The 27,712-nt window shown below is 36.1% G+C and overlaps 2 protein-coding genes across 2 annotated transcripts in view; both read right to left on the minus strand.

Annotated features, from left to right (window-relative positions):
• Positions 1-26: 26 nt before the first annotated feature.
• On the minus strand, positions 27-2,542 carry LOC141011506 (NACHT, LRR and PYD domains-containing protein 1 homolog). Its single transcript, XM_073484669.1, has 5 exons — positions 2,533-2,542; positions 2,177-2,224; positions 1,367-1,635; positions 246-418; positions 27-54 (listed from the first exon to the last, which is right to left on the minus strand). The coding sequence occupies exons 1-5, from the start codon at positions 2,540-2,542 to the stop codon at positions 27-29; spliced, it is 528 nt and encodes a 175-aa protein (XP_073340770.1).
• A 3,094-nt stretch (positions 2,543-5,636) lies between these two features.
• LOC141011507 (uncharacterized) overlaps positions 5,637-27,712 on the minus strand; it is a 56,566-nt gene continuing 34,490 nt past the window's right edge. The window contains exons 6-30 of the mRNA XM_073484670.1: positions 22,583-22,895; positions 22,228-22,271; positions 21,716-22,004; positions 20,521-20,564; positions 19,473-19,764; positions 19,112-19,155; positions 18,118-18,403; positions 17,783-17,826; positions 17,404-17,686; positions 16,820-16,848; positions 16,338-16,626; positions 15,078-15,121; positions 14,197-14,509; positions 13,831-13,874; positions 12,848-13,133; positions 12,442-12,485; positions 11,777-12,059; positions 10,694-10,737; positions 10,517-10,590; positions 10,071-10,285; positions 9,698-9,948; positions 9,430-9,558; positions 8,320-8,452; positions 8,128-8,157; positions 5,637-6,741 (exon numbers count right to left, since the gene is read on the minus strand). Of these exons, the coding sequence (XP_073340771.1) occupies positions 6,473-6,741; positions 8,128-8,157; positions 8,320-8,452; positions 9,430-9,558; positions 9,698-9,948; positions 10,071-10,285; positions 10,517-10,590; positions 10,694-10,737; positions 11,777-12,059; positions 12,442-12,485; positions 12,848-13,133; positions 13,831-13,874; positions 14,197-14,509; positions 15,078-15,121; positions 16,338-16,626; positions 16,820-16,848; positions 17,404-17,686; positions 17,783-17,826; positions 18,118-18,403; positions 19,112-19,155; positions 19,473-19,764; positions 20,521-20,564; positions 21,716-22,004; positions 22,228-22,271; positions 22,583-22,895 (4,116 nt within the window). The 3' untranslated portion in view covers positions 5,637-6,472. The remainder of the gene's footprint in view (positions 6,742-8,127; positions 8,158-8,319; positions 8,453-9,429; positions 9,559-9,697; positions 9,949-10,070; positions 10,286-10,516; positions 10,591-10,693; positions 10,738-11,776; positions 12,060-12,441; positions 12,486-12,847; positions 13,134-13,830; positions 13,875-14,196; positions 14,510-15,077; positions 15,122-16,337; positions 16,627-16,819; positions 16,849-17,403; positions 17,687-17,782; positions 17,827-18,117; positions 18,404-19,111; positions 19,156-19,472; positions 19,765-20,520; positions 20,565-21,715; positions 22,005-22,227; positions 22,272-22,582; positions 22,896-27,712) is intronic.

Genomic DNA, 27,712 nt, shown 5'->3' on the forward strand with positions numbered 1-27,712 from the left:
TATAAAATACAAGCTTTTTATACATATTACCCCATTTTCCAATTGTTCCTGTATCTGTACATAATACAATATAAAACATATGAGCTGCATGTGAGTGTGTGACAGTTTGATGTTTTTCACATATTTCTGTCCTTTTTGCTTTACCTTTGGTTCCTGGGCTGGTGTCTATCAATCTCCTCGCCAGATCAGTCCTGTTCATCAACTTTAAAACATATATGGTCAACCCTAAACACTGCCGGCTGTACATCTTCACCATCAGCTCCACGATGTCCCGTGTGTTTGTCACTTTCAGTTTATTAATTGAGAAGAGTGGGAAATCTTTCTCCAACTCAATGAGTGACTTGAATTCTTCAAGCTCCTCAGAACTCAAATCATTCAATGTTTCACAAAGCCTCTTCTTAGTGGACACGTTTTCCACCTGGAAAATGAAAAGGACATAACATCATATCAGTATATGCAGTACAGGATGTAAGGTGTTTGTGTGATCTACTACCATGACTGGAAACTTACTGACATTTGGCTTTTCTTATTTAAACATCACGATTACACACTGATGTTTGTTCTGTAAAGGCAGATTTTTAATTCCTCCACACAGTGGGTCACTAAATAGTTTAAACTGAAAGGAACACTAAGCAGATAATTTTGAGCATTATTAAAACCATTCATATTAGTTTGAAAAAATTCTGCCTGCTGCACAGTAGAGTAGATTTTGAACTTATTTCACAACCAAACCAAACAATGGTGACAGAAAAAATATATTTTAAGTTTGACAAGTTTGAAGAAACACCAACTGTGAAAAATATACATCCACCAGATGATTCCTCCTCCTGACACAGACAGAGGAAGCAAGGCTCAAGTTTTACCATGAGCTGGCTGCAACGACACCACTTTACAACATGATCTGATGCCCAGGAAACCTGGCGTATCTCTCCTCCACTGACCAAAAAACACTGGTGACTTAAAGCGCACATGTCAATCACAAGCAACAAACTCTGCGTATCCAAGAACCCTTAAATCAGAGTAGATGATGCTCTATCAGACAGACTTCTCTTGTAGGTTAGTTTATGGAAAATGAGATCCATGTGAGTTTTCTTTTAGTATCAAGCCACAAAAAAGCTGTAGCAGGAAGTGTTTCAGTTCATTCGCTGACATCACGTGTCCTGCAATGTGACTATTGCACACATTGTGATGTCGATGCTGAAACAATATACTGTGCAGTTTTATAAAATTTACATCATTTTCACTTAAAATTTGATCTTCAGTTGTGTTCACCATTTGAGCCCCTAAACCAGTGATTACATGAGAGACCCAACCTAAACTATCCACACTGCCAATATAATGATTTATATAACTAAGATTTACTCACTTCAGCATCCATTCTGATGAGGTCTTGTATCAGAAGTGGCTGATTTTCAATCAGGATATCATAGAAGAGATCTTTTCCTTGAACTCCACTGGATTTCAGTGGCCCACTGATGAGCTCCCTCATCTTCTCCTCAGCAGTGGGCAGAGTCTTGACTTCATCATAACTCTCTTGTTGGATGACGTTTTGGCGGAGGAGCTCATCCAAAATGGGTTGAACATTGCTCACTCTCTTGATCAGCTCAGATTGATGTTTATCCACAAAGTGTTCATCTGAGGAAAGAAGGTAAAAATTATTCTACAATGACTGATTGGATTTGAAGACAACATGAAGCCACTTAATATACAGGTTTCATTACAAGAGGCTATCGAACCTCTACTTTCTGTATCAAAGTTTAGATGATCATCAAATATTAAGAACCGACAATTTAAAAAGATTTTATAAACATGATTTAGTCTAACTGTGTGTGTACTGCATTCATTAAATCATTTGTACTTACTGTTGTTAAACATGACTCATACTACAGTGATGTAGAGCAGGTGTTCCCAAGCTTACAACAATACATCATGAATTGTTATAACATCTATATTCATAAACATTTATAAACTCACATACATACTTAAACAGGTCTTCTAATACAGCTCTGGGTGAGAAAGCAATAAAACATTTCTCCTTAAAAGTCAAACTCTTCATTTAAATTCAATAATACTATGCAGCATTTATCAGCGGCCACTGTTACTTTCATGAACCTGAACTCTTTTTTTGAACAAACTAAATTCACAGAGGGGGGCATCATACTACCTGTACACCTACCATCTGGTTTGGTATCTACACCAGCTCCTCCAGTTGAGGGTCCTGCAGCTGAAAGAAAATTAGGGAAAATTAAAACTGTTTTACAATGGATCTGTCTTTAAAAAGTACTATGAACTCTGTTTTCACACATGCAACAAACAAATGCCTTCTTTGATGTAAAATAAAGTTGTATTCTCTTCCAGTCTTCTGTTCTACTGTACATCATCTATTGGAGATAAAAACTTGACTGACTGAACTTGGAAATAAGTTTTACAGTCAGATTCTCTGTTTAAATTTGGCTCGTTGTCGACAACCTGAACTCAGTGAGTAACAGACATTTAGTGAGATGACTGTATATATAATACCTGTGCACCTACCTTCTGCCATTGTATTTTCATCAGTCGCTGCCGCTGAGGATCAAGCAGCTGCAAAGAGTTTAAGAAAAATGTAGACTTCAGGACAATGTACTGCTCTTTAACTTTCTGCATACCTCTGTTATCTCATATTTATCTCAAAAACCATTTAAGTTTGCACAAAGGAATGTGTCAATGAGAAACCGTTTATAAAGGCACCAGAACAAAATAGTACATGGCTCATAATGATGCACATCTTTGATCCACCATAAAGGTACAAAGCAGTTTGTTGTAGTGTAGTAAACTATCATTTTTAACTACTGTAACCTGAACTAAAGACACAGTTACTTAAGTCAGATCAGTCAGATAGGACAAGTGATTAAAGAAGGGCTGCATGTGGTTATTATTTTCATTGTAGATTGATCTGCTGATTATTGATTGATCAGTTGATACTTGTTCAGTCAAAAATATGTCAGAAAACTGTGAAAAATGGCAATATTGATTTCCTAAGGACAAAAACATTTGTCCAAATAACAAAAATATTTAATTTCAAGTGATATCAAAGAGAAAAGCAGCAAATCCTGTCAGTGGAGAAGCTTAAACAAGAGAATATTTAGCACTTCTGCTGATTATTATAACAGTTACCAATTCATGATCGGTTAATCGACTAACAGCCCAGGAAAAACAAGTTTCTCTGAAGGAGTGCATCAATCAGAGTTTACTTCTAGAAACTAACAGAGGAAGTAATGAAAAGTACATTTCTCACATTCAGAGTCTCCTGGAAACCTCCAACAGACAGGACAGCTCTGTGCTGCTGCTACTTTCTCATCAATGCTAGGCTAATTGAGCTAGCATGGCTGTTTTACCCTCTGTCTCACACACACACACACACACACACACACACACACACACACACACACACACAATTCACGTTAACTTCCTAAATACAACAACAACTCAACCATCTTGTTAAAGCAGCTGTCACCGTCTGTTAGCAAAGTGTCAGCTCCTCTAAACTGTCTCACTAGTGTCAGACTGCTGTGAGGAGGAGGCAGAGCTCTGAAAGTGAAAGTAATACAAATGTTATGGTTTATTAACTTAAAGTAGCTTCAGTAGTTTGAGCTGAAGTTCGTCCACTGTTGTTAAATTGAGTTTAACCGTGAAGCAGCTCTGAAATAAAACTCACCTCTTCTTCCGTCTGTACGTCGGTGTCTGTTTCAGTATCTCTGAAGATGTGAAAACAGACTAAGTGTAAAATCCACCCATATCTTCAACCTTCAGCTCGTCCAGCAGCCTGAAGAAGATAAGATACTTTCCGTTAGTCCTCCTCCAGTCTGAAGTGTTGTTCAGATCACAGTCAGGTCACTTCCCTCTTTACTCCTCAAACCAAACAAACACACTCTGGACAGTTTTACATTGAAGCACTGACATGTTTTATACTTTACTTTGCATGAAACATGAGGTCATTATTTTTTAATTATTTTTAAACTGCATATTACATCATAATAAGCACCCACAATGTTTTCCTCTGAGATATGAGGATGTATTTTTTCAGTTTATTACTCTTCAGTTTTGCTGAGTTAAATATTGTTTCCAGTCCTCAAACACACTGAGGTCCAACATCTAAACAAAATGCAGCTTTTCATTATTCATTCATTATTGCTTTACTCTTTCATTTTGCACTGTATCACTTAAAACAATAATTTTGCCTAAAGTGGTAATTAAAGTGTCTTTTAGCTGTTTTAAAATGAATTCTCAAACAGATGTCACTTGTATAAGAAAATCAAATGAGATTGTACCATAGAATGAAACTGTCTCCACCTCCTGCTTTATGATAGACACGGTAGATCTGATGATATTCATGAGAAACACATCATTAATATACCTCCACCTTTTGGAAATCAAACACAATACACACACATTGCAAAATAACCTTTCAGATGACAATTTGTGCTGACACCTCCAGATTGTTTCATATCCAAACCTTGTAGTCTTCAGCTCCAACCAACATTATTTATCAACCAGCTCCCTCTAGAGCCACAAAAGGCTTTATACAACTTTGTCTCACATATGCAGCGGTGCTCTCCAGTCCCCAAGAACTGGAAACAGACTTGATCCTCTTTAAATAAGACTCTGCTTTCAGCCTCCTTCCATCCATCCAGATAGATTATTAATCAGCAAAAGTCTGAAGACAGAAAACATCAGCAGCAGTCAGACGAGAGGAAATGTAGATCAACAAGTGTGTTCACTCGTCTTCACCTTCATTACATTTCAGAGAGAAGCTGCAGCTCAGTTCTTCGTCCAAATGTTGGCAAAGGATAAGCATAAGGTTGCATCATTTGATAAGATACAACTTTTATAACATTTTAAAATACTTGGACTTAAGGACAATACAATCATACAAATTCAGGTAGTTTGTTACTTATAACATTTGCAGGAAAGACTAATCTCTTAATCATCCTACAGTTTCCTGACTGACAACATCCAGCTCAATATCATTGAATCAGTAAGGACATGAACCCCTCTGAACACAAATAAATGTTAAGGTCAACGTGCACATTTTAAAAAACCTGGAGGGAAAGACAAGCACACGTGATTTCTACATGTGATTATTACACTTGCTTCATATTGTCAGAGGCAGGTTTACAGACTGTGACAAAAATGTGAGACATGAATTGGCAGAAGAAAAATACTGTACTAACAAAGACGGAGGGAAAAGGAATCTTTCCCAGGGAGAGCAGCGCTGCAGAATGAGGGAAATATATATGTGTAGAGCACACCTGACTCAGTGGCAGCTCATGCAGCTGATGACCCTCCATTCAGCCCCTGAAGACTACAAACAGAAAAGAACGGGGACACCTAGTGCCGGGTGGAGGGGTTGTCACAATATACTATTTTTAAGAAACTCCATTCAGTCAACATTTAAAATAACAATCACAAGATTTTATATTAAATTTCAGAATAGAAAACATTTTGAACGACCACTGAAAAGCACTCTTACTGAGCAGAATTAAAAGATGTAACACCAGATAAAAAGAATATTTTGAACAAATGAAAGTTTAAAGCAACTTTAAAATTTACAGATAACCATTCATAATCAAGCATGTTTTACAAAATTGCATAAACAAAATAGACTCTCGGTCAATTTGCTAAAAACATTACATGTCTAGTTTTCTTCAATCTTTTCTTACATGATCGTCTGATAAACCTTTTTTCTGAATCTGGTTTCTAATCTTACATGAAATCTCATCTCATGTCATCAAAATGAAACAATTAAATAGGCCTCACTGATCATGGCAGGGAAGACACTGCACACCGTACACATTTTTATGTAAAAGGTCCAGTATGCAGAATTTAGGAGGATCTCTTGGCAGTAACTAAATATATTTGAGTTATGATTTCATCAGTGTATAATCACCTGAAACTAAGGATCGTGTTTTTGTTACCTGAGAATGAGCCTTTTATATCTACAGAGGGAGTGGGTCCTCTTCAACACCATGTTACAGCAGGCCTTGTCCAGAACAGACACGAAAATAAAAAATAAATAAGTAAAACACTGAGAGAAAGCGGTCATTGTAGGCTTGGAAGAGGAGACATTAGAGAAGAACACATTTTTTCAGGCTCACCAGAGCTTTTTGTGACGTAGACAGAGCCCTGATTTTCAAAATGTCTTGTTGGATGACAAGAACAATTTATCTACATAAAAGCAACACATGATAAACGAATATATATAATATAAACATAATTATATATGTGCAAAATCTGTTTGTTTTGATCACTGACACATTAGAACAGTGGTTATTAACCTTTTTGAGTCACGATCAAATCGAGTTTAAGAACATATACAGAAAAGAGGAGATATAAACCAGGATATTTTCATAAATATTGGCTATTAAATTGTTATGTCAATCTGAAACAATATTAGGTTCAGGTAGCAAAGAGATAATGTTGTAGGTCACAGTATTTATGACTCCTTCCTCTTGAGATCAGCAACAAGATGCGACGCCTTCTCTTTAAGGATTTGGAAGAAGATGTCTTTGGCTGCTTGACCTCCAGCTTTCAGGGGGCCGCTGTAGAGTTTCCTCATTCTCTCCTGAGTGGTCGGGATAGTCCTGATTGTGTCGTATTCTTCTTGTTGGATTACACCTTCTTTCTGGAGATTGTCCAATATTGGTCCTATATTGGACACTCTATCGATCAGATCACACTGGTGTTTATCCACAAAGTGCTCCCCTGAGGGTGGAGGGGAGGAGAAACACTTTCATTAGATTAATGTCAGGCATCAGTTTCTTTAAAAAAAGAAATAAAATTAATATCACAAATATATGTTGATGGTTAGTCACTGTTTAAATTGGACAGTAGAACAGTCAACATTAATTGGTGTAGTTTGTTTTAAACTCAAATGCAAAATATACATTTTTTTGAGAAACTTAAATATTTTATTGATTAGAAATATTCAAGAGGGCAACTTCACAGGAAGTTTAAAGGAAATACTTGACCACAAATTCTATACAATTGCTTATCTCAAACCTTGTTACAATCAAATGTTCTGCTGGGAAACCTTGGGTCTGGTATTCATGTGGATGTCTTTTTGACAAGCAACACCCACCCAGACACGGTTGTAGACCAAGTAACCCCTGATGGCAACGACGATCAATGTTATTAACTTCATCTGTCAGTGGATTTAATGTTGGCGCTGATCGGTGTAGGTTAGTGGCACTGTCTAACAAACCCCCCTTGCGTTGCAACATTTGTATGCTAATGCTTAAAGTGCGCACAAAGCCACTGCTGTGCCTTTACTAGGTAGATCAAACCACAACTACACGTTGTTAACACCTTAGTATGTATGTTTCTGTAGTTCAAGAGCAGCCTATTTCAACAAGGACTGTGAGGAGGTGGACTCAGGAAACCAGTGAGGCCCTGAAGGACTTCTTTGAACCCACATGGGGATGATATAGGTAGCATCCTCCATCATCCGCTCCATGGATTGCTCTGAGAAAAACGAGCCAGCTACTACGAACAATACTGCTCACCTTCTCCTCCTTCAGCTACTGAGAGTTGGGTAGGATGAGGGAGCACTGATAGTTGGTCCGCTGCACATGCACCTGCATGATGAGGGCAGAACTGACTATTGAAAGTACTGATTCCAGTTTGGCAAAAATAAACCAAAGTCTGGATATTATTAACAAAATGCCAACCTGGCTTTTTAGGTTTTCATGGGCAAAAAAACACTGCTTAGCAAATTGTTGCCCTTTCCTCTCCCTTTCAGCTCTTTTCTGCCTGTATTAACATTTCTGACAGCTAGATTTTGAGGATTTTGAGTTTGATATTATGTACAGACAGCACAGGTTTAGCAGTCTAAACACAGACACAGATTGTCAGCATGGACTAAAGGTCAGAGCAAGGACTAACCCACGAGCGATAGCCTTAGAGGGCGAAACCTATACAAAAAAGAATCAAGTAAACATGCTGCAGGTCAGTAATCAGTTCTTTCTTAATTTTTACTCTTGGAGTGGACTGACAGCACAACGGAAAGTCAGAGAAACAGTGTAGAGCTTTTCCACACTTTGAAATCTAAAGTGCAATTCTTCTAGAAACAAATCATTTTAATTTTCTTACCTTGTATAGGAGCAGTGCTTTGGTAATCACCTGAAAAAATGCATTGACAAAGAAAATATTGATAAATAGCTCACTTTATTTCCTTTATCTAACAGCGGACATGCTCCATTAATGATGTATATTTAACTCAATGAAGTAAAACTGGTACACAGGCAGTTCACATGTCTTATTGTGGTCTTATCTGAAGCTGACCTTTTCGAATGGTACAGGTCCGTACTGGTTCACGCTCGTTTTCTCTTCGGAGCATGAGCTTGAAGTCTGTGTTTGGGTTTTTAATATGCACTTCGAAGAAATTTGGGTTTCTCTCATATCTGAGCATTAATTTCTGTGAAACAAATAAAAAATAAGTGAAATTAATAAAAGGTAGACTTTGTGCAAATGTGCAGCCAGAATTTCTATTTTCTTCCTTTCATGTTTACAAAATGAAGTTAAGAACATTGCGGTGGTATTTTCACTTAAATCAAAGACATCAAGAGACGTGCGAAAAAGTTGAACATATCTGCTGTTTATTGCCACAAACTGGCAAAATGATCGATTCAAATGGAAGATTACATGGAGCCAAGTGTGGGTATGATTGCAGATTTGTTTTGACGTAGTTTTTACTGGTGGTAATGACAGCTGGTTTTATGTTTAAAGGAAAATAATTCTAAAATAAATAAAATCATACTTTGTGGTATTAATATTGATATTCTTGAACAAAACTCTATGAGGATATTGAGGATATGAGGTTCCAAAGTTTTCAAAAACCTCTGTAAACATTGAGGTTTACTCGATACATCAATCACCCACGGGGAAATGTAACTACAGTTTGAACACTTAGAAAAACACTGTAGTTTTAATATTGTTATCGTTTGTGCTTCTCAAAGGATTAACAAAATATACACTGTGGACTGATGGCCAGTGGAACAGAAGATATTCTCAAAGTTGGTCTTCATCACTACAGCAGGTGGAGAAAGTAACATGCCTACAGTGGCACCCAGCTTGTATATGGGTAAGTGTAGTGTGCTTTATAAGCCTTGAAGCCCTTCCACTTGACTGTTTAAGACCGACATAAGACTTTCACATGAGACTTGCAGAATGCTACTAAAACATATAAGTGAAATTTGATCACTGTGTCTTGTTTTTTTGTTTAAAATATTGAAAACCAGAGCAGATTGTTGGATAATTGTATTCCTCCTATGGTATGAAACTTCCTAGAATTTAAGACCAGTCTAAGGCCTAGACTAGACTTAAACTACGTTTATGCAACTGGCCCCTGAACCACAGCTCACTCCAAATATCTGAAAGCAGTTCAAACCATACCTCAGGATCGATTTCTTCACTTTCCAAACCCGCTGTTAGGATGAAAAAATCATTCACCCTCAGAGGTGTCTCTGGATGTGGCTTTTCGATTATTTGGTACCCTTTTTTTGAATGTCTGTTGTCCAATTCCTATAGAAAAAACAAAACAAAACAAAACAAAGAAGCTTTTCAACACAAATTTGAAACAAATTAACAGTATCCAACATTGTTGTCTGTGTTGTGTGTATGTATCATTTTAATTGTGATGCCATGTAAGATGTGCAATAACCTGTTGTAGTCCAGGATCACACGGGATCAGATAAACATGAAGCGTCAGGAATGATTTGTTGGTCTTGTATATCAACATGTAACAGTTTATGTCCACTGAATAGCCTAATTTCACCAGAGCCATGCGTAGAGAGAAATGTGGTTCTGATAACTTGACATGGGACGATGTGACCTCAGCCACTTTTTCCACAACGTCTCCACAGTCATCGATGTGTAGGACTGCAAACTTGTCTCTTATTTCAGGGTTGTCATCTGCACAAAATACAAGCACACATGATTAGTGAGGAGAAAAGGATTAAATCAGTTTTTTACACATGCTGTCAGAACTTTAAAGTTTATAAATGTATTTTATTATTTTCTACATGTTCACTTACCTATGCAGATCCAGTGTGGCAGGTACACTACATCCAGCTTCCCAGCAGATACTCTGATGTTCATTAAGGGACCTGCAGGCATGTAACTGATCCTTTCCATCCTCTCCATAGGTTCCTCCCAAGGGCAAAACTGGTACTTGAAACTGACCTTCTCCTTACAGACCCAGCGCAAACCAGAGACACTGCATTCAAAGTTTCCTGCTTCAGACTGAAGGCTAAGTCGTGGGAAACAAAACAAGTGAGTTTGTGTATGTTTACAAAAATATTGTTTTATAGGCACAATGGAAAAAATGTACATAAATGTGCCTTATGTTTGCATTGATATAACCAGTAACAGCACGCAGAAAAAAATAAGTTTTCTTTGTGTGATGAATTTCAAGAACCAATCTTAATATTTCCTCTAGTTCCAGTTTACTGTGACGCAGTATTTATGATGTTATTTTTACCTGTAAGTTGGAGCCTCATCTGCGTCTGTACTGTTCACTTCAGGTTCAAGTTTAGTCCAGTCACTGGAGTCCTGCTGCAGAGCACAATCATTTTACAAGTAAGGGGAAAGGACTTGTTTTGCAGCATCATGTAAATGAGCAAATAAACTGAACAATTTAATGAATATAATGAATTACCATTGTACTTCCACAGTCCTCATGCTCAAGGCTTCTTGAAGGACCTTGTGAAGACACATAGGATTTTCTTTAAACAACGTCATGTTAATGTATTAACTTATATGGTGACTTCCCATATTTTTTTTCTGGTAAAACACTATATTCTACATAGCTCTGCTAGCCAGGCATCCCCAGACCAATTCACAAATCCGATTAGTCTGGAATCTCCTCGTTAATTTTCCATTTCAAAGGGTGTTATCAACGGGCACAGACAAAATGCTTCTGGATGCAATGGGATAGACCTCCAACCAATCAGAGCAACGAAACATTGAAACTACTTTGATAATCAATTTATTGATCTGAATAACTTTTTAAGAGAGAAAGGGTCCAAATTCTCTGATTCCAGCCTCTTAAATGAGAAAATGTTTTCTGTTTCCAGTTACTCCTCTGTAACAGTAAACTGAATTTTTCACCATTTACTGACATTTTATAGACCAAACAACTAATTGATTTATTGAGAAATTAATCGACAGGATACTCTTTTGCCCGATAGTTTAAACAGGTTTCTTGATAGCTCAGCTTCTCAAAATACAAAACTGAGAACACTGAACCATTTTGTCAAAAATCTGAAGAAAAAAAGATTGGCAAAATGAAACACTTTGTATTTTTATATTTTGTACTGTATCACACTTCAAAGTAGGTGGGTTAAAAACAGACCCATGTCAAGGCTACAAAATGCCCAAAATGTGATAATACCAGTTTTTAGAGAATTTCTTTTTGGATTTTAAAATGACATATTACTTACATTTAAAAAAAATACATTTTCTCATCCTCGTACTTTGTATTTTATTTTGATTTATGACAAGATACTTGATGTATTTACACCCATCTATGTTAATTAGCACAAAACTCTGTTGTAGGGCTTTTTGTCGGGTTAGATCTCCAAAAACCGTCAGTGACTAAAAAATCACGACTAAAAGTTTGAACTCAGCTTAAAATGATACAGACCACAATCTGCATTCAACATTTCTGACGTTCAAATATTACTATAATAATAATTAATAATATTTAATTGTGTGTATTTTTTTAATTCCCACAGCCTACCTTCAGATCCTGAGCTGATGTCTGACAGCCTCTGCACCAGATCTCTCCTTTTCATCTTATTGAAAACCTCCCTGATCACCTCCTCAGACTGTTGGCCGTAGAGCTCCACCATCAGCTCCACTGTCTGAACTCTGTCTGCGGTCTCCAGTCGGCATCTTGGGATTTCTTGGCCTTCCTTCATTTCAGTGTTCAGCAGGACATGCTTGAATTTTTCCAGATCCCCGAGACTGAAATCTTCCAGCGTTTCCAAAAGCTTCTCCTGAAGTGATGTCATGGTTACTTCCTGATGGATACAGTACAGACAATGATAATGATACAGGTGGTAATATCTGTTCTGTTGAATGTGTTTTCTTTTGTTTTTTTACAAACACAAACTTATCGTTGTGTATTTTTTTCTTTAGCAACATCAAAGCAAAAAAAAAAGAAAAAGGATTTTCCTCATCATTTTCCTTTTTAATTCATATAAACTGATTATTACCACCTGATCTAACACAACATATTCTTGTTTCTCTAACAGTAAAAAAATAATCACTTAGTGCTGTGAGAGAAATATCCACTTTATAACATTTGGTGTCCTTTGTATCGTCATTTAAAATGTTCAAGATGAGGATGTTTTCACCCTACATTTATTGAATGAAAGCTGTGATGTGTAAAGTCAAACTCACTCTCTCAGATGATGCAGGTGGATGTTTACCCACAGAGTGTTTCTCTGAGGAGGAAAGAAATAAAAATGGACTCAGAGGATTATAATCTAATTACACAAAAAGAGTATAATCAACTTTAATAAGGTTCACTCACTTAGAAATAAAAATTAAAAAAATCACTGCAAAATGATACATAATCATAAACACTTTCACAATCTAAAACAATCCAATACAAAAGCCCTGAAACAAATACGAACCTCGTTAAACTAACAACATTCAGTTTTTGTTGAGACAGTGTGAGTTGTTGATTTGATTATTTCATTAATGATTTATTGATCCATGCCCATCCCTTACGTTTTTCTTATTATGAATTATAAAATGTATTTATGAGACCTTTATGAGACACTTTTTGTCTTCTTAGTCTTACCTATGAGTCCTGAGCTGGGCTTTGACAACCTCTGAACCAGATCAGTCCTCTTCATGTCCATGAAAACCTCCCTGGTTAACTCCACAGACTGTTGGCCGTAGGTCTGAACCATCTGATTCACTGTTACTGCTCTGTTTGCTGCATGAGTCAACACCCATGAGATATGGGGGAGGTTCTTCTGGGAGACAGTCAACTGCAGAATATTCTTGAATTTCTCGAGCTCCTTGTCACTCAAATCATTCAGAGTTTCCAAAAGCAGCTGTTGAACAGCTGCTATTGTTGCTACCTGAAATAATCAGTACATTCATGAGACACTTATTTAATCCACTGGGGACAATTAGAAATGTGTCTCTTTGAAGCTTGTCAATGTTATTATAAACGTGGGTGTTTCAGCTGGATCACACAAGTTATTGATCCATTTGGTAATCGCTGTTGATTGATTGGAGTATGTGCACTTTTTTTATTGATTAGTACGTTGACCTGGTCTATTTATTCATTTAATTTAATTAACACAATGTACAAAGCAAAAGAAGATTACTGTTTCTGGTTTCGATTTAATTCTTATAAGCTGGTTTTTATTTTACTTTACAGGCTGCACATCTTCTCACAAACACTGAAATAAGTCACAGTGGCTCAAAGAAAATGTTTTTATTATTTCATGTCATATATTTCCTTTATGCTTTGGAAATGGTTTAAAGTACAATAAACAGATGTTTCTGATGAATTAACTTTTCTAAATGAAAAACAATTAAAATTCAGGAAAAATCCTGAATTTAATCTCAGTGGTAAGATATCATATCATTATTATATTAAATTAAGAGCTCGACCTCAATGCAGCTTTAGTTCTGTGATATAATAAACATATAATTGATAACTCATTAGTGTGGGTCGTATCGTTATTAAAAATGTTAAATATGATGATCATTTTTAACAGCTGTCGAAGGAAAGCTGTGTTGTATGAAGTCAGATGTGACATTACTCACTTTGTGGATCAGTGCAGAGCGGTGTTCATCTGCAGAGTGTTTCTCTGAGGAGAGAAGAGGTAGAAAGTCACTCATAACTGATGACTGGTCTAACAGCTTTAAATTATAAATGATGAGGCAATATTGCCTCATGAAAATAAACAAAACACAAAATTACAGTTAAACCTCCTCAACATATAAATATATATAAATTGTCATTTCTACCAACTCTCTTAGTCATAATATATTCTGTACACCAGCTGATGTGTCTTCTCTACATTAAAACTATTATAATTTATAATGTAAACAGAACACAAAGCTTATAAACTCAGACATGTTATATACCAGTTACATGATTTTATCATGTTTTTATCTTTGTTGTCTTACTTTTGGATCCTGAGCTGCTGTCTGACAACCTCTGCACCAGATCAGTCCTCTTCATCGTCTTTAAAATCTCCTTTGTCTTCTCCACATGTTGGCTATAATTCAGCATTATTATAAATACTGTGTCCTGCACGTGTGTTATTGATAGTCGCCGCTTCTGTTTTGTTGTCTGTGTTTGCAGCATTATTGTGCTGTCGTGGAAGCGTATGATGTAAGATTGCCTCAACAGGGTATGTTTGAACTTCTCGAGCTCTGCGTCACTCAAATCTTTCAGTGTTTCCAAAAGCAGCTCTATAACAGACTCCATCGATTCCACCTGTTAAATTCAGAGAAAATGTTCATGAGATTAAAATACAGTTTCTCAGCAAGGATGATTACAAATCTTTATGTTCACATCACATCAATGTCTGTGTTTAAGAAATGTGGATATGGTAAGAGTACATCAGCACAAGGTGATAACATTTATTTCAACTGATCACATATACCTGTTTTTATTATGTGTATACAGAATCCACTTCTATTAAATGAGAACTGTATTGTTTAAAGTAAATCTGCAAATAACTATTACTTTAATAATTATCATAAAATAATGTCATAAAAGTTGTTTAAAGTACACATCATAATTTCATTAAGTCGAAGATGATGTCTTCAAATGTCTTGCTTTGTTTGGCCAACAGCCCAGAACCCAAAGATATTCAGTTTATAATGTCACAAAACAGAGAGAAGGAGAAGATCCTCATAGATGCTGGAACCAGAGAGTGATTGGCATCTTTTTTATTTAAAAAAATTACTCAGTTGATGTATTAATTGTCAAAATGTTGATCAGCTAACAGATTAATTATCTTAGCTTTAGTTTAAAATCAGACAGATGTGACATCACTCACTTCCTGGATCAGTGCAGGCCAATCTTCTTCCACAGAGTGTTTCTCTGAGGAGAGAGGAAACATAAAAAAGACTCATGAATGATTCATTTAACAACATAATCAGACTGTGTGACTATCATGATTCTAATATTAAAGATTTATTGTAAAATGCCCAGAAACTCTACTTTATAGTAACATCATGAAAATCAAGTTTTTCCTGATAAACACTTTATTATCATCTATTAAACTGTGTTAAATGTTCATACACTGACATATTAATTAAAATAACTACAGGACTCATTTCACACATTAATTCATTTATATAGGTCACCTACCTTTCTCTGTGGTATTCACACCAAACACTTCAGCTGATGATCCTGCAGCTGCTGCAACACAGTTAATGACAACTGTTATTGCATTAATAAATACTCTGTGTGTAACCTTTATGTGTACTTGTCTTGAGTATAATACTGAGTCCTGAGAATAAAAAGCCTTTAATGTTTCAGTTTCAGGTGTGTGGACTGAAGGCAGGAGGAGGTCATGATTACAGAGATCACAGAGGGAATCAATGAGAAAACACTGTAATTAATTAACTTACACAGACTATCTCTCTCCACAGTGGAGTGTAGTGTACGTCAAAGCAAAGACACACAAAAAGACAATTCAACAGATTCATGTGAAATTATGTCGACAACATTAGATAAATTCCTATCAGGCCATTAACAATACAAGACTGGTAATAATGAACTAAATGGACCAAAAACAAACAAGATGTGGCCCAATTAAGAAGAGTGTTTTCAATAAAAAGATGTTGAGCCCTTTGAAAACACAACATTTACAAAAAAAGGACCAAAGATTCAGAATCAGTCAGATCTTGACTTTAAAGTCAAAATCCAAATCATTCAACTCTGAAGTAATCTCTGTCTAATTTCATATTTATTATTTATTTTATTTTTTGTACCAGTAAATTGAATTAGTTAGATTTGCCACTTCAAAAATTAAGTATATATTTTTCAGAGTGGAAAAGTCATTTCTTTATTTTGAAGATAACGTAGAACTAACTGTGAAGTTTCTGTGGTTGTTTTTGTTGCAACTGTGTTTGACATGTGATGATTCAACTCTCTGGTATTGTTGCTGTCATGGCAGGTCTATACGGTGCTGTTGCATTGATTTATATCATAAACATCATCTGATATTTTGCACCAGAGATCAAAAGATTGTGTAACAGTGTGTCTTTGTCTGTTATTATGAATTAATGTGACAGTTGTCCTCCTATCTTACCTTTGGGTCCTGAGCTGGTCTCTGACAGCCTCTGCACCAGATCAGTCCGGCTCATGTCCATTAAAACCTCCCTGGTCAGCTCCACAGACTTTTGACCGCATGTCTCCACCATTACATTCACCAGTGACTCTACCATGTTTCCCTTCTGCAGTCTGATCCAGGGAATCTGTGGAAGGCTCCTCTGGAACAATGTGAACTGCAGAAACCACTTGAAGGTCTTTTGCTCCTCATAACTCAGATCATTGAGTGTTTCCAAAAGCAGCTCTTCAACAGCCCCCATCGTCGCAGCCTGGAAAATGTACATGTTCATAGAGAAAACGTTATTTCTTTTAAGATCAGCTTCAGTTCTGTGAGGAAACTGTTTGAGATAAAGAATTTTGTGTTTATCATCAATTGTAATGTTCAAGATGAAAATGATTATGATCTTCATCCACTGGATAAAAGCTGCACTGTGTGAAGTCTGAGTGATGTGACATACTCACTCTCTGCATCAGTGAAGGCCGATGTTTCTCTGAGGAGAGAAGAAATTAAAAAACATACATCCTTAAAAGTCAAACTCTTCATTTAAATTCAATAATACTATGCAGCATTTATCAGCAGCCACTGTCCTCAACACTTTTTTGGAACAAACTCAAGTTCAGCCTGTTTTAAATATCCAACCACGCAGTAAATTGCGAAGCTTGTTTACACTTTTCAATGTAGGTGGGTTAAAAACGGACCCATGTCAAGGCTACAAAATGCCCAAAATGTGATAATACCAGTTTGTAGAGAATTTATTTTTGTATTTCAAAATGACATATTACTTACATTTTAATAAAATACATTTTCTCATCCTCGTACTTGGTATTTTATTTTGATTTATGACAAGATACTTGATGTATTTACATCCATCTATGTTAATTAGCACATAACTCTGATGTAGGGCTTTTTGTCAGGTTAGATCTCCAAAAACCGTCAGTGACTAGAAAATCAGGACTAAAAGTTTGAACTTAGCTTAAAATAACACAGACCACATCTGCATACCAGATTTCTGACATTCAAATATAATTTTTTTCCCACAGCCTACCTTCAGATCCTAAGCTGATGTCTGACAGCCTCTGCACCAGATCTCTCCTGTTCATCTTATTGAACACCTCCCTGATCACCTCCTCAGACTGTTGGCCGTAGAGCTCCACCATCAGCTCCACTGTCTGAACTCTGTCTGCAGTCTCCAGTCGGCATCTTGGGATTTCTTGGCCTTCCTTCATTTTAGTGTTCAGCAGGACATGCTTGAATTTCTCCAGATCCCCGAGACTGAAATCTTCCAGCGTTTCCAAAAGCTTCTGCTGAAGCAGTGTCACAGACACTTCCTGATGGATTTAATATAAACAGGGGACATTTATATAACTTACTTTTTCACCTCACATTTATTGAATGAAAGCTGTGATGTGTAAAGTCAAACTCACTCTCTCAGATGATGCAGGTGGATGTTTAACCACAGAGTGTTTCTCTGAGGAGGAAAGAAATAAAAATTGACTCAGAGGGTTATAATCTAATTACACAAAAAGGTTATAATCAACAATCAGGTTCACTTACTTTAAAAAGAAAGACAAATTTAAAATTTCACTGCAAAATGATACATAATCATAAACAATGTTAGTTGAGACAGTGTGAGTTGTTGATTTGATTATTTCATTAATGATTTATTGATCCATGTCCATCCCTTATGTTTTTTTTATTTTGAATTATAAAATGTATTTATGAGACCTTTATGAGACACTTTTTGTCTTCTTAGTCTTACCTATGAGTCCTGTGCTGGGCTTTGACAACCTCTGAACCAGATCAGTCCTCTTCATGTCCATGAAAACCTCCCTGGTTAACTCCACAGACTGTTGGCCGTAGGTCTGAACCATCCGATTCACTATTTCTGCTCTGTCTGCTGCATGAGTCAACGCCCATGAGATATCTGGGAGGTTCTTCTGGGAGACAATCGACTGCAGAATATTCTTGAATTTCTTGAGCTCCATGTGACTCAAATCATTCAGGGTTTCCAAAAGCAGCTGTTGAACAGCTGCTATTGTTGCTACCTGAAATAATCAATACATTCATGAGACATTTATTTAATCCAATGGGGACAATTAGAAATGTGTCTCTTTGAAGCTTGTCAATGTTATTATAAACGTGGGTGTTTCAGCTGGATCACACAAGTTATTGATCCATTTAGTAATCGTTGTTGATTGATCGCGGTATGTGCACTTTTTCATTGATTGATTATTATGTTCACCTGATCTATTGATTTATTTTTTTAAGTAAGACAATGTACAAAGCAAAAGAGGATTGCTGTTTCTGGTTTAGCTTTAAGTCTTATAAACTGTTTTTTTTATTTTATTTTACTTTACAGGCTGCACATCTTCTCACAAACACTGAAATAAGTCACAGTGGCTCAAAGAAAATGTTTTCATTATTTCATGTCATATATTTCCTTAATGCTTTAAAAAAGGTTTAAAGTACAATAAACATGTTTCTGATGGATAAACTTTTGATTCTAAATGAAAAACAATTAAAATTCAGGAAAGATCCTGAATTTAATCTCAGTGGTAAAGATATCATATCATTATTATATTAAATTAAGAGCTCGGCCTGAATGCATCTTCAGTTCTGTGATGAATAAACATGTAATTAATAAATCATTCGTGTGGGTTGTATCATTATTTAAAATGTTAAATATGATGATCATTTTTAACAGCTGTCGAAGGAAAGCTGTGTTGTATGAAGTCAGATGTGACATTACTCACTTTGTGGATCAGTGCAGAGCGGTGTTCATCTGCAGAGTGTTTCTCTGAGGAGAGAAGAGGTAGAAAGTCACTCATAACTGATGACTGGTCTAACAGCTTTAAATTAAAATGATCAGGCAATATTGCCTCATGAAAAAACACAATACACAAAATTACAGCTAAACGTGTTCAACAGTGGCATATAAATGGTCATTTCTACCCACTCTCTTAGTCATAATATATTCTGTACACCAGCTGATGTGTCTTCTCTACATTAAAACTATTATCATTTATAATGTAAACAGAACACAAAGCTTATAAACTCAGACATGTTATATACCAGTTACATGATTTTAACATGTTTTTATCTTTATCGTCTTACTTTTGGATCCTGAGCTGCTGTCTGACAACCTCTGCACCAGATCAGTCCTCTTCATCGTCTTTAAAATATCCTTTGTCTTCTCCACAGACTGTTGGCTGTAGTTCAGCACTATTATAAACACTGTGTGCTGCACGTGTGTTGTCTGTGATCGCAGCATTAATGTGCTGTATGGGAAGTTTATGATGTAGTCGGTTTGAATCAACAGTGTATCTTTAAACTCTTTGAGCTCTGCATCACTCAAATCTTTCAGTGTTTCCAAAAGCAGCTCTATAACAGACTCCATCGATTCCACCTGTTAAATTCAGAGAAAATGTTCATGAGATTAAAATACAGTTTCTCAGCAAGGATGATGACAAATGTTTCTGTTCACATCTCATCAATGTCTGTGTTTAAGAAATGTGGATATGGTAAGAGTACATCAGCACAAGGTGATAACATTTATTTCAACTGATCACATATACCTGTTTTATTTCAAACCACTTGTATACATGTATACATTTCTAGTGTAACCAAATCCATTTACTTTATCTTCTTTTACAGTTATTTTATTTCTGTTTACAAGTTCATGACATTTTATTTTACCTGTTTGAGAGTTTCCTAATGTGAACACAAGAACAAACTGACTGCAGCTTCAGTTCTGACAAACCTTCAGATGAAAATAAATAATTTGTTTTTAGTCATCATTAATAATATTCAAGATTAATTTCATTCTACTTCTATTCAATGAGAACTGTATTGTTTAAAGAAGCACTGCAAATAACCATTATCATAAAAATTATAATAAAATAAATGTCGCTAACAGTACATATCACAATTTCAAGGTGACGCATTCAAATGTCTTGCTTTGTTCGGTAAACAGTCCAAAACCCAAAGATATTCAGTTTACAAAGCAGAAGATCCTCACAGACGCTGGAACCAGAGAGTGTTTGGCATTTCTTTTATTTAAATAAATTACTCAGTTGATTTATTGATAATCAAAATGTTGATCAGCTAACAGATTAATTATCTTAGCTTTAGTTTAAAGTCAGACAGATGTGACATCACTCACTTTCTGGATCAGTGCAGGCCAATCTTCATCCACAGAGTGTTTCTCTGAGGAGAGAGGAAACATAAAAAAGACTCATGAATGATTAATTTAACAACATAATCAGATTGTGTGACTATAATGATTCTAATATTAAGGATTTATTGTAAAGTGCCCAGAAACTCTACTTAATCGTAACATCATAAAAAATCAATAACAAGTTTCTCCCGATAAACACTTTCTTATTATCTATTAAACTGTGTTAAATGTTCATACACTGACATATGAATTAAAATAACTACAGGACTCATTTCACACATTAATTCATTTATATAGGTCACCTACCTTTCATTAATAAATACTCTGTGTGTAACCTTTATGTGTACTTGTCTTGAGTATAATACTGAGTCCTGAGAATAAAAAGCCTTTAATGTTTCAGTTTCAGGTGTGTGAACTGAAGGCAGGAGGAGGTCATGATTACAGAGATCACAGAGGGAATCAATGAGAAAACACTGTGATTAATTAACTTACACAGACTATCTCTCTCCACAGTGGAGTGTAGTGTACGTCAAAGCAAAGACATACAAAAAGACAATTCAGCAGATTCATGTAAAATTATGTCGACAACATTAGATAAATTCCTATCAGGCCATTAACAATACAAGACTGGTAATAATGAACTCAATGGACCAAAAACAAACAAGATGTGGCCCAATAAAGAAGAGTGTTTTCAATAAAAAGAAGTTGAGCCCTTTGAAAACACAACATTTACAAAAAAAGGACCAAAGATTCAGATTCATTCAGATCTTGACTTTAAAGTCAAGATCCAAATCATTCAACTCTGAAGTAATCTCTGTCTAATTTCATATTTATTATTATTATTTTATTATTTCGCACACGCAAATTGAATTAGTTAGATTTGCCACTTCAAAAATTAAGTATATATTTTTCAGAGTGGAAAAGTTATTTCTTTATTTTGAAGATAACGTAGAACTAACTGTGAAGTTTCTATGGTTCAGTTTTTGTTGCGACTGTGTTTGACAGGTGATGATTCAACTCTCTGGTATTGTTGCTGTCATGGCAGGTCTATACGGTGCTGTTGCATTGATTTATATCATAAACATCATCTGATATTTTGCACCAGAGATCAAAAGATTGTGTAACAGTGTGTCTTTGTCTGTTATTATGAATTAATGTGACAGTTGTCCTCCTATCTTACCTTTGGGTCCTGAGCTGGTCTCTGACAGCCTCTGCACCAGATCAGTCTGGTTCATGTCCATGAAAACCTCCCTGGTCACCTCCACAGACTTTTGACCGCATTTCTCCACCATCACATCCACCAGTGACTCTGCCATGTCTTCCTTCTGCAGTCTGCTCCAGGTAATCTGTGGAAGGCTCCTCTGGAAGAACGTGAACTGCAGAAACCATGTGAAGCTCTTTTGCTCTTCATAACTCAGATCACTGAGTGTTTCCAAAAGCAGCTCTTTAACAGCCCCCATCGTCGCAGCCTGGAAAATGTACATGTTCATAGAGAAAACGTTATTTCTTTTAAGATGTGTTTTATATAAGAACAGTACTGAGCTCAGTATCATCTCAGCTTCAGTTCTGTGAGAAACATCAAACGTAATTCATGTTTGGTTTAATAATCATCATTAATGTTGAGTTAATTTTAAACCTGAATCTCACTGAATAAAAACTGTACTCTGCATGGTCAGATATGATATTACTCACTTTGTTGATCAGTGCAGACTGGTGTTTATTCACAGAGAGTTTTTCTGAAGAGAAACAAAGAATAAAAGGAATTAAAAATAATTATTGTTGTTAATTATACATCGGGCGTGACTGCTTTGTAGAAAAGATTTCAAAACAAAACACTCAACATAAAATTAAACTCAAAGCTCATCAAAGGTTACATCAAACTTTTCACAGATATTTGTCTCCCTCTCCTGAAATGATTTTAATAATAATTAATCCTAAAATATATTTATGATTTATGTTTGTTTTCTCTACAACATAGATTATTTTATTCAAAATGCAAAGAGAAGAGGACATATATTATAAACATGTCTGGATTTTATTGTCTTACTTTTGGGTCTTGAGCTGCTGTCTGACAACCTCTGCAGCAGATCAGTCCTTTTCATCGTCTTTAAACTCTCTTTGGCCATCTCCACAGACTGTTGGCCATAGTACTCCACCATTAAACGCACTGTGCCCTGCATGTCTGCTATAAACAGCAGGTCCAATGGGATGTATTTTGCTTTCTGCTGCATCAGTTGGACGGATGAGAGCCCCTGTTGGTAAACTAGATGCAGGGTGATCTTGAACGTCTTAAGCTCTGCTTCACTCAAATCTGTCAGTGCTTCCAGAAGCAGCTCTATGACAGACTCCATCGTTTCCACCTGATAAATTCAGAGAAAATGTTCATGAGATAAAAGTACAGTTTCTCAGCAAGGATGATTACAGATTTTTCTTTTCTAATCTCATCAATGTCTGTGCTTTAGAAATGTGGATGTGGTAAGAGAGCATCAGCCATATAAAAAAGTAACGATACAGTGGATAAATTGTCCAGTTGATCACATATGCCTGTTTTTTTGTTCTGTTTACAAACTGTATTTTATTTTCATGAGAAGATTCATGACTTTATTTCACTGCCTGGGTGTAACTCTTTTACAGTCTGTGTTATAAAACCTGTATGAGCCTCCTGATTTAACAACAGAGCTGCTTTTATTACCTCAATTGCATCTTTTCTTCTAATATAAAAAAGTTTTTTTTGTCAAAGTTAGAAAAACAAAAAATGTACAATATATTCCCTTAGATGTAGATATAACAAATATTCTCAACATTATTTTTTAATAACATTCAGGCTTCAGACCTCATGTGCACATTATGCAGCCTGATCAGCTTCAGTTCTGTGAGGAAACTGTTTGAGATAAAGAATTTTGTGTTTATCATCAATTGTAATGTTCAAGATGAAAATGATTTTCAATTTTCATCCACTGGATAAAAGCTGCACTGTGTGAAGTCTGAGTGATGTGACATACTCACTCTCTGCATCAGTGAAGGCCGATGTTTCTCTGAGGAGAGAAGAAATTAAAAAACATACAACCTTAAAAGTCAAACTCTTCATTTAAATTCAATAATACTATGCAGCATTTATCAGCAGCCACTGTCCTCAACACTTTTTTTGAACAAACTCAAGTTCAGCCTGTTTTAAATATCCAACCACGCAGCAAATTACGAAGCAAGTTTATCATCAGATTCTGAATTTCTAGACAATCTGATCCGTGACTGACAGACAGAGTACAAGGCATTTACAGAGGGGGGCATCATACTACCTGTACACCTACCGTCTGGTTTGGTATCTACACCAGCTCCTCCAGTTGAGGGTCCTGCAGCTGAAACAAAATTAGGGAAAATTAAAACTGTTTTACAATGGATCTGTCTTTAAAAAGTGCTATGAACTCTGTTTTCACACATGCAACAAACAAATGCCTTCTTTGATGTAAAATGAAGTTATATATATATAATACCTGTGCACCTACCTTCTGCCATTGTATTTACATCAGTCGCTGCCGCTGAGGATCAAGCAGCTGCAAAGAGTTTAAGAAAAATGTAGACTTCAGAACAATGTACTGCTCTTTAACTTTCTGCATACCTCTGTTATCTCATATTTATCTCAAAAACCATTTAAATTTGCACAAAGGAATGTGTCAATGAGAAACAGTTTATAAAGGCACCAGAACAAAATAGTACATGGCACATAATGATGCACATCTTTGATCCACCATAAAGGTACAAAGCAGTTTGTTGTAGTGTAGTAAACTCATTTTTAACTATTGTAACCTGAACTAAAGACACAGTTACTTAAGTCAGATCAGTCAGATAGGACACGTGATTAAAGAAGGGCTGCATGTGGTTATTATTTTCATTGTAGATTGATCTGCTGATTATTGATTGATCAGCTGATACTTGTTCAGTCAAAAATCTGTCAGAAAACTGTGAAAAATGGCAATATTGATTTCCTAAGGGCAAAAACATTTGTCTAAATAGCAAAAATATTTAATTTCAAGTGATATGAAAGAGAAAAGCAGCAAATCCTGTCAGTGGAGAAGCTTAAACAAGAGAATATTTAGCACTTCTGCTGATTATTATAATAGTTACCAATTCATGATCGGTTAATCGACTAACAGCCCAGGAAAAACAAGTTTCTCTGAAGGAGTGCATCAACCAGAGTTTACTTCTAAAAACTAACAGAGGAAGTAATGAAAAGTACATTTCTCACATTCAGAGTCTCCTGGAAACCTCCAACAGACAGGACAGCTCTGTGCTGCTGCTACTTTCTCATCAATGCTAGGCTAATTGAGCTAGCATGGCCGTTTTACCCTCTCTGTCTCACACACACACACACACACACACACACACACTACTCACGTTAGTTGTCGTCTTCCTAAACACAACAACAACTCAACCATCTTGTTAAAGCAGCTGTCACCGTCTGTTAGCAAAGTGTCAGCTCCTCTAAACTGTCTCACTAGTGTCAGACTGCTGTGAGGAGGAGGCAGAGCTCTGACAGTCAAAGTAATACAAATGTTATGGTTTATTACCGTTTTGAAAACAACTTGTAGTTTCAGTAGTTTGAGCTGAAGTTCGTCCACTGTTGTTAAATTGAAGAAACCCGTTCAACGTTTTATTTAAACAGTTTAACCGTGAAGCAGCTCTGCTCTCTTCCAGCTGGACTGGAAGTAAAACACTGCGGTCAGCTGTGGTTCGCGTGTGCTTGGTGAAATCAGCCGCCCCTTTTTTCCAGTGCGCAAATTATCTAACGTTTACGGTAATCGTCATGAACGAGCCGCTGGTACTGAATTTGGAGCAGCCTGCAGTCTCACAACCAGAACCAACATACGATGCTTTGACAGTAATTATTCCCCGTGATGAAATGAAGGCATCACAAAGGTATCCTTCCGGATTTCAAAGTAAAGGACGACGTGAGATAAAAAAAACAAAAAAAACACAACATTGTTTCCATAAGTAGTTCAAGATTCAAATACTGCTGAACTAAGTAATTTTTAGTCTACTTGTACTATGAAGTACTTTTACTGTGTACTTTTCGATTAATCCTTTGTCAAAATCCTTGCCAAGGAACAAGAATAATTATATAATTAAATATAATTAAATATAATTAAATATAATATAATAATAATAATTAATAGAGTATAATAATAATTATCAGAGTATTTCCTCCAACACTGTGCAAATCTATCTCAACTGTTCTCTTCTGCTCTGTCAACCACAGTCAACGTCTGCTGGCCGATGGTCACCTCACTTCTCAAGTTGTATCCATATGTTTGGGGTGGGCAAAGACATAACAGAATTTTATAAGTTATGACTGGAAAAAAAACCTACTCAGGAATCCAAGTTTCAGATTTGCACAGTGTTGGAACCGCACCATCATCAAGCATTCATTACATTAAACATTCAGGTTGTAACTTTGTAAGTCTGCACACACAGAACAGAAAGTGTGATTTTTTATTTATTTCTATATCTGCACATATATAATTATGTCTATGCACCTCTTTTTTCGTACATGGTGTTTTTTTTTATTCGTTCATCATTTGTTGCTTTTATGTAGACAAATTGTTCTTATCATCCAACAAGACATTTTGAAAATCAGGGCTCTGTCTACGTCACAAAAAGCTCTACTGTGGCTCTCTGAAAGCTGGTACAGCCTGAAAAAATGTGTTCTTTTAATGAAAAGCTGCATTTTGTTTAGACGTTGGACCTCAGTGTGTTTGAGGACTGGAAACAATATTTAACTCAGCATAACTGAAAAAATAAATCCTCATATTTTAGAGGAAAACATATTGTGGGTGCTTATTATGATGTAATATGCAGTTTAAAAATAATTAAAAATAATGACATTATGTTTCATGCAAAGTCACGTATAAAACATGTCAGTGCTTCATTTTAAAACTGTACGTGTGCACCTTTATCTTGCTGTGTATATAAACTGTGCAGAGTTTGTGCAGTAAAATGGGCGCTGGCTTGATGAGTAATGAGGGAGGTGACCTGACTCTTCAACAACACTTCAGACTGGAGGAGCTGGTTCATCCTCTTCTTCAGGCTGCTGAACGAGCTAAAGGTAGAAGATGTGTCTGGATTTTACACTAACTGTGTTTTTTTAAACCTTCAGAGATACTGAAACAGACACCGACGTACAGACGAAAGAAGAGAGAGAGACACCAGGTGAGTTTTATTTCCAGTCCAGGTTGAAGAGAGCAGAGCTGCTTCAGTTAAACTGTTTAAATAAAACGTTGAACGGGTTTCTTCAATTTAACAACAGTGGACGAACTTCAGCTCAAACTACTGAAGCTACTATAAGGTAATAAACCATAACATTTGTATTACTTTGACTGTCAGAGCTCTGCCTCCTCCTCACAGCAGTCTGACACTAGTGAGACAGTTTAGAGGAGCTGACACTTTGCTAACAGACGGTGACAGCTGCTTTAACAAGATGGTTGAGTTGTTGTTGTATTTAGGAAGACGACAACTAACGTGAATAGTGTGTGTGTGTGTGTGTGTGTGTGTGTGTGTGTGTGTGTGTGTGAGACAGAGAGGGTAAAACGGCCATGCTAGCTCAATTAGCCTAGCATTGATGAGGAAGTAGCAGCAGCACAGAGCTGTCCTGTCTGTTGGAGGTTTCCAGGAGACTCTGAATGTGAGAAATGTACTTTTCATTACTTCCTCTGTTAGTTTTTAGAATTAAACTCTGATTGATCCTTCAGAGAAACTTGTTTTTCCTGGGCTGTTAGTCGATTAACCGAACATGAATTGGTAACTATTATAATAATCAGCAGAAGTGCCAAATATTCTCTTGTTTAAGCTTCTCCACTGACAGGATTTGCTGCTTTTCTCTTTCATGTCACTTGAAATTAAATATTTTTGCTATTTGGACAAATGTTTTTGCCCTTAGGAAATCAATATTGCCATTTTTCACAGTTTTCTGACAGATTTCTGACTGAACAAGTATCAACTGATCAATCAATAATCAGCAGATCAATCTACAATGAAAATAATAACCACATGCAGCCCTTCTTTAATCACTTGTCCTATCTGACTGATCTGACTTAAGTAACTGTGTCTTTAGTTCAGGTTACAATAGTTAAAAATGATACTTTACTACACTACAACAAACTGCTTTGTACCTTTATGGTGGATC

This window comes from Pagrus major, chromosome 17, assembly GCF_040436345.1.
Source record: "Pagrus major chromosome 17, Pma_NU_1.0".
Lineage (NCBI taxonomy): Eukaryota > Metazoa > Chordata > Actinopteri > Spariformes > Sparidae > Pagrus > Pagrus major.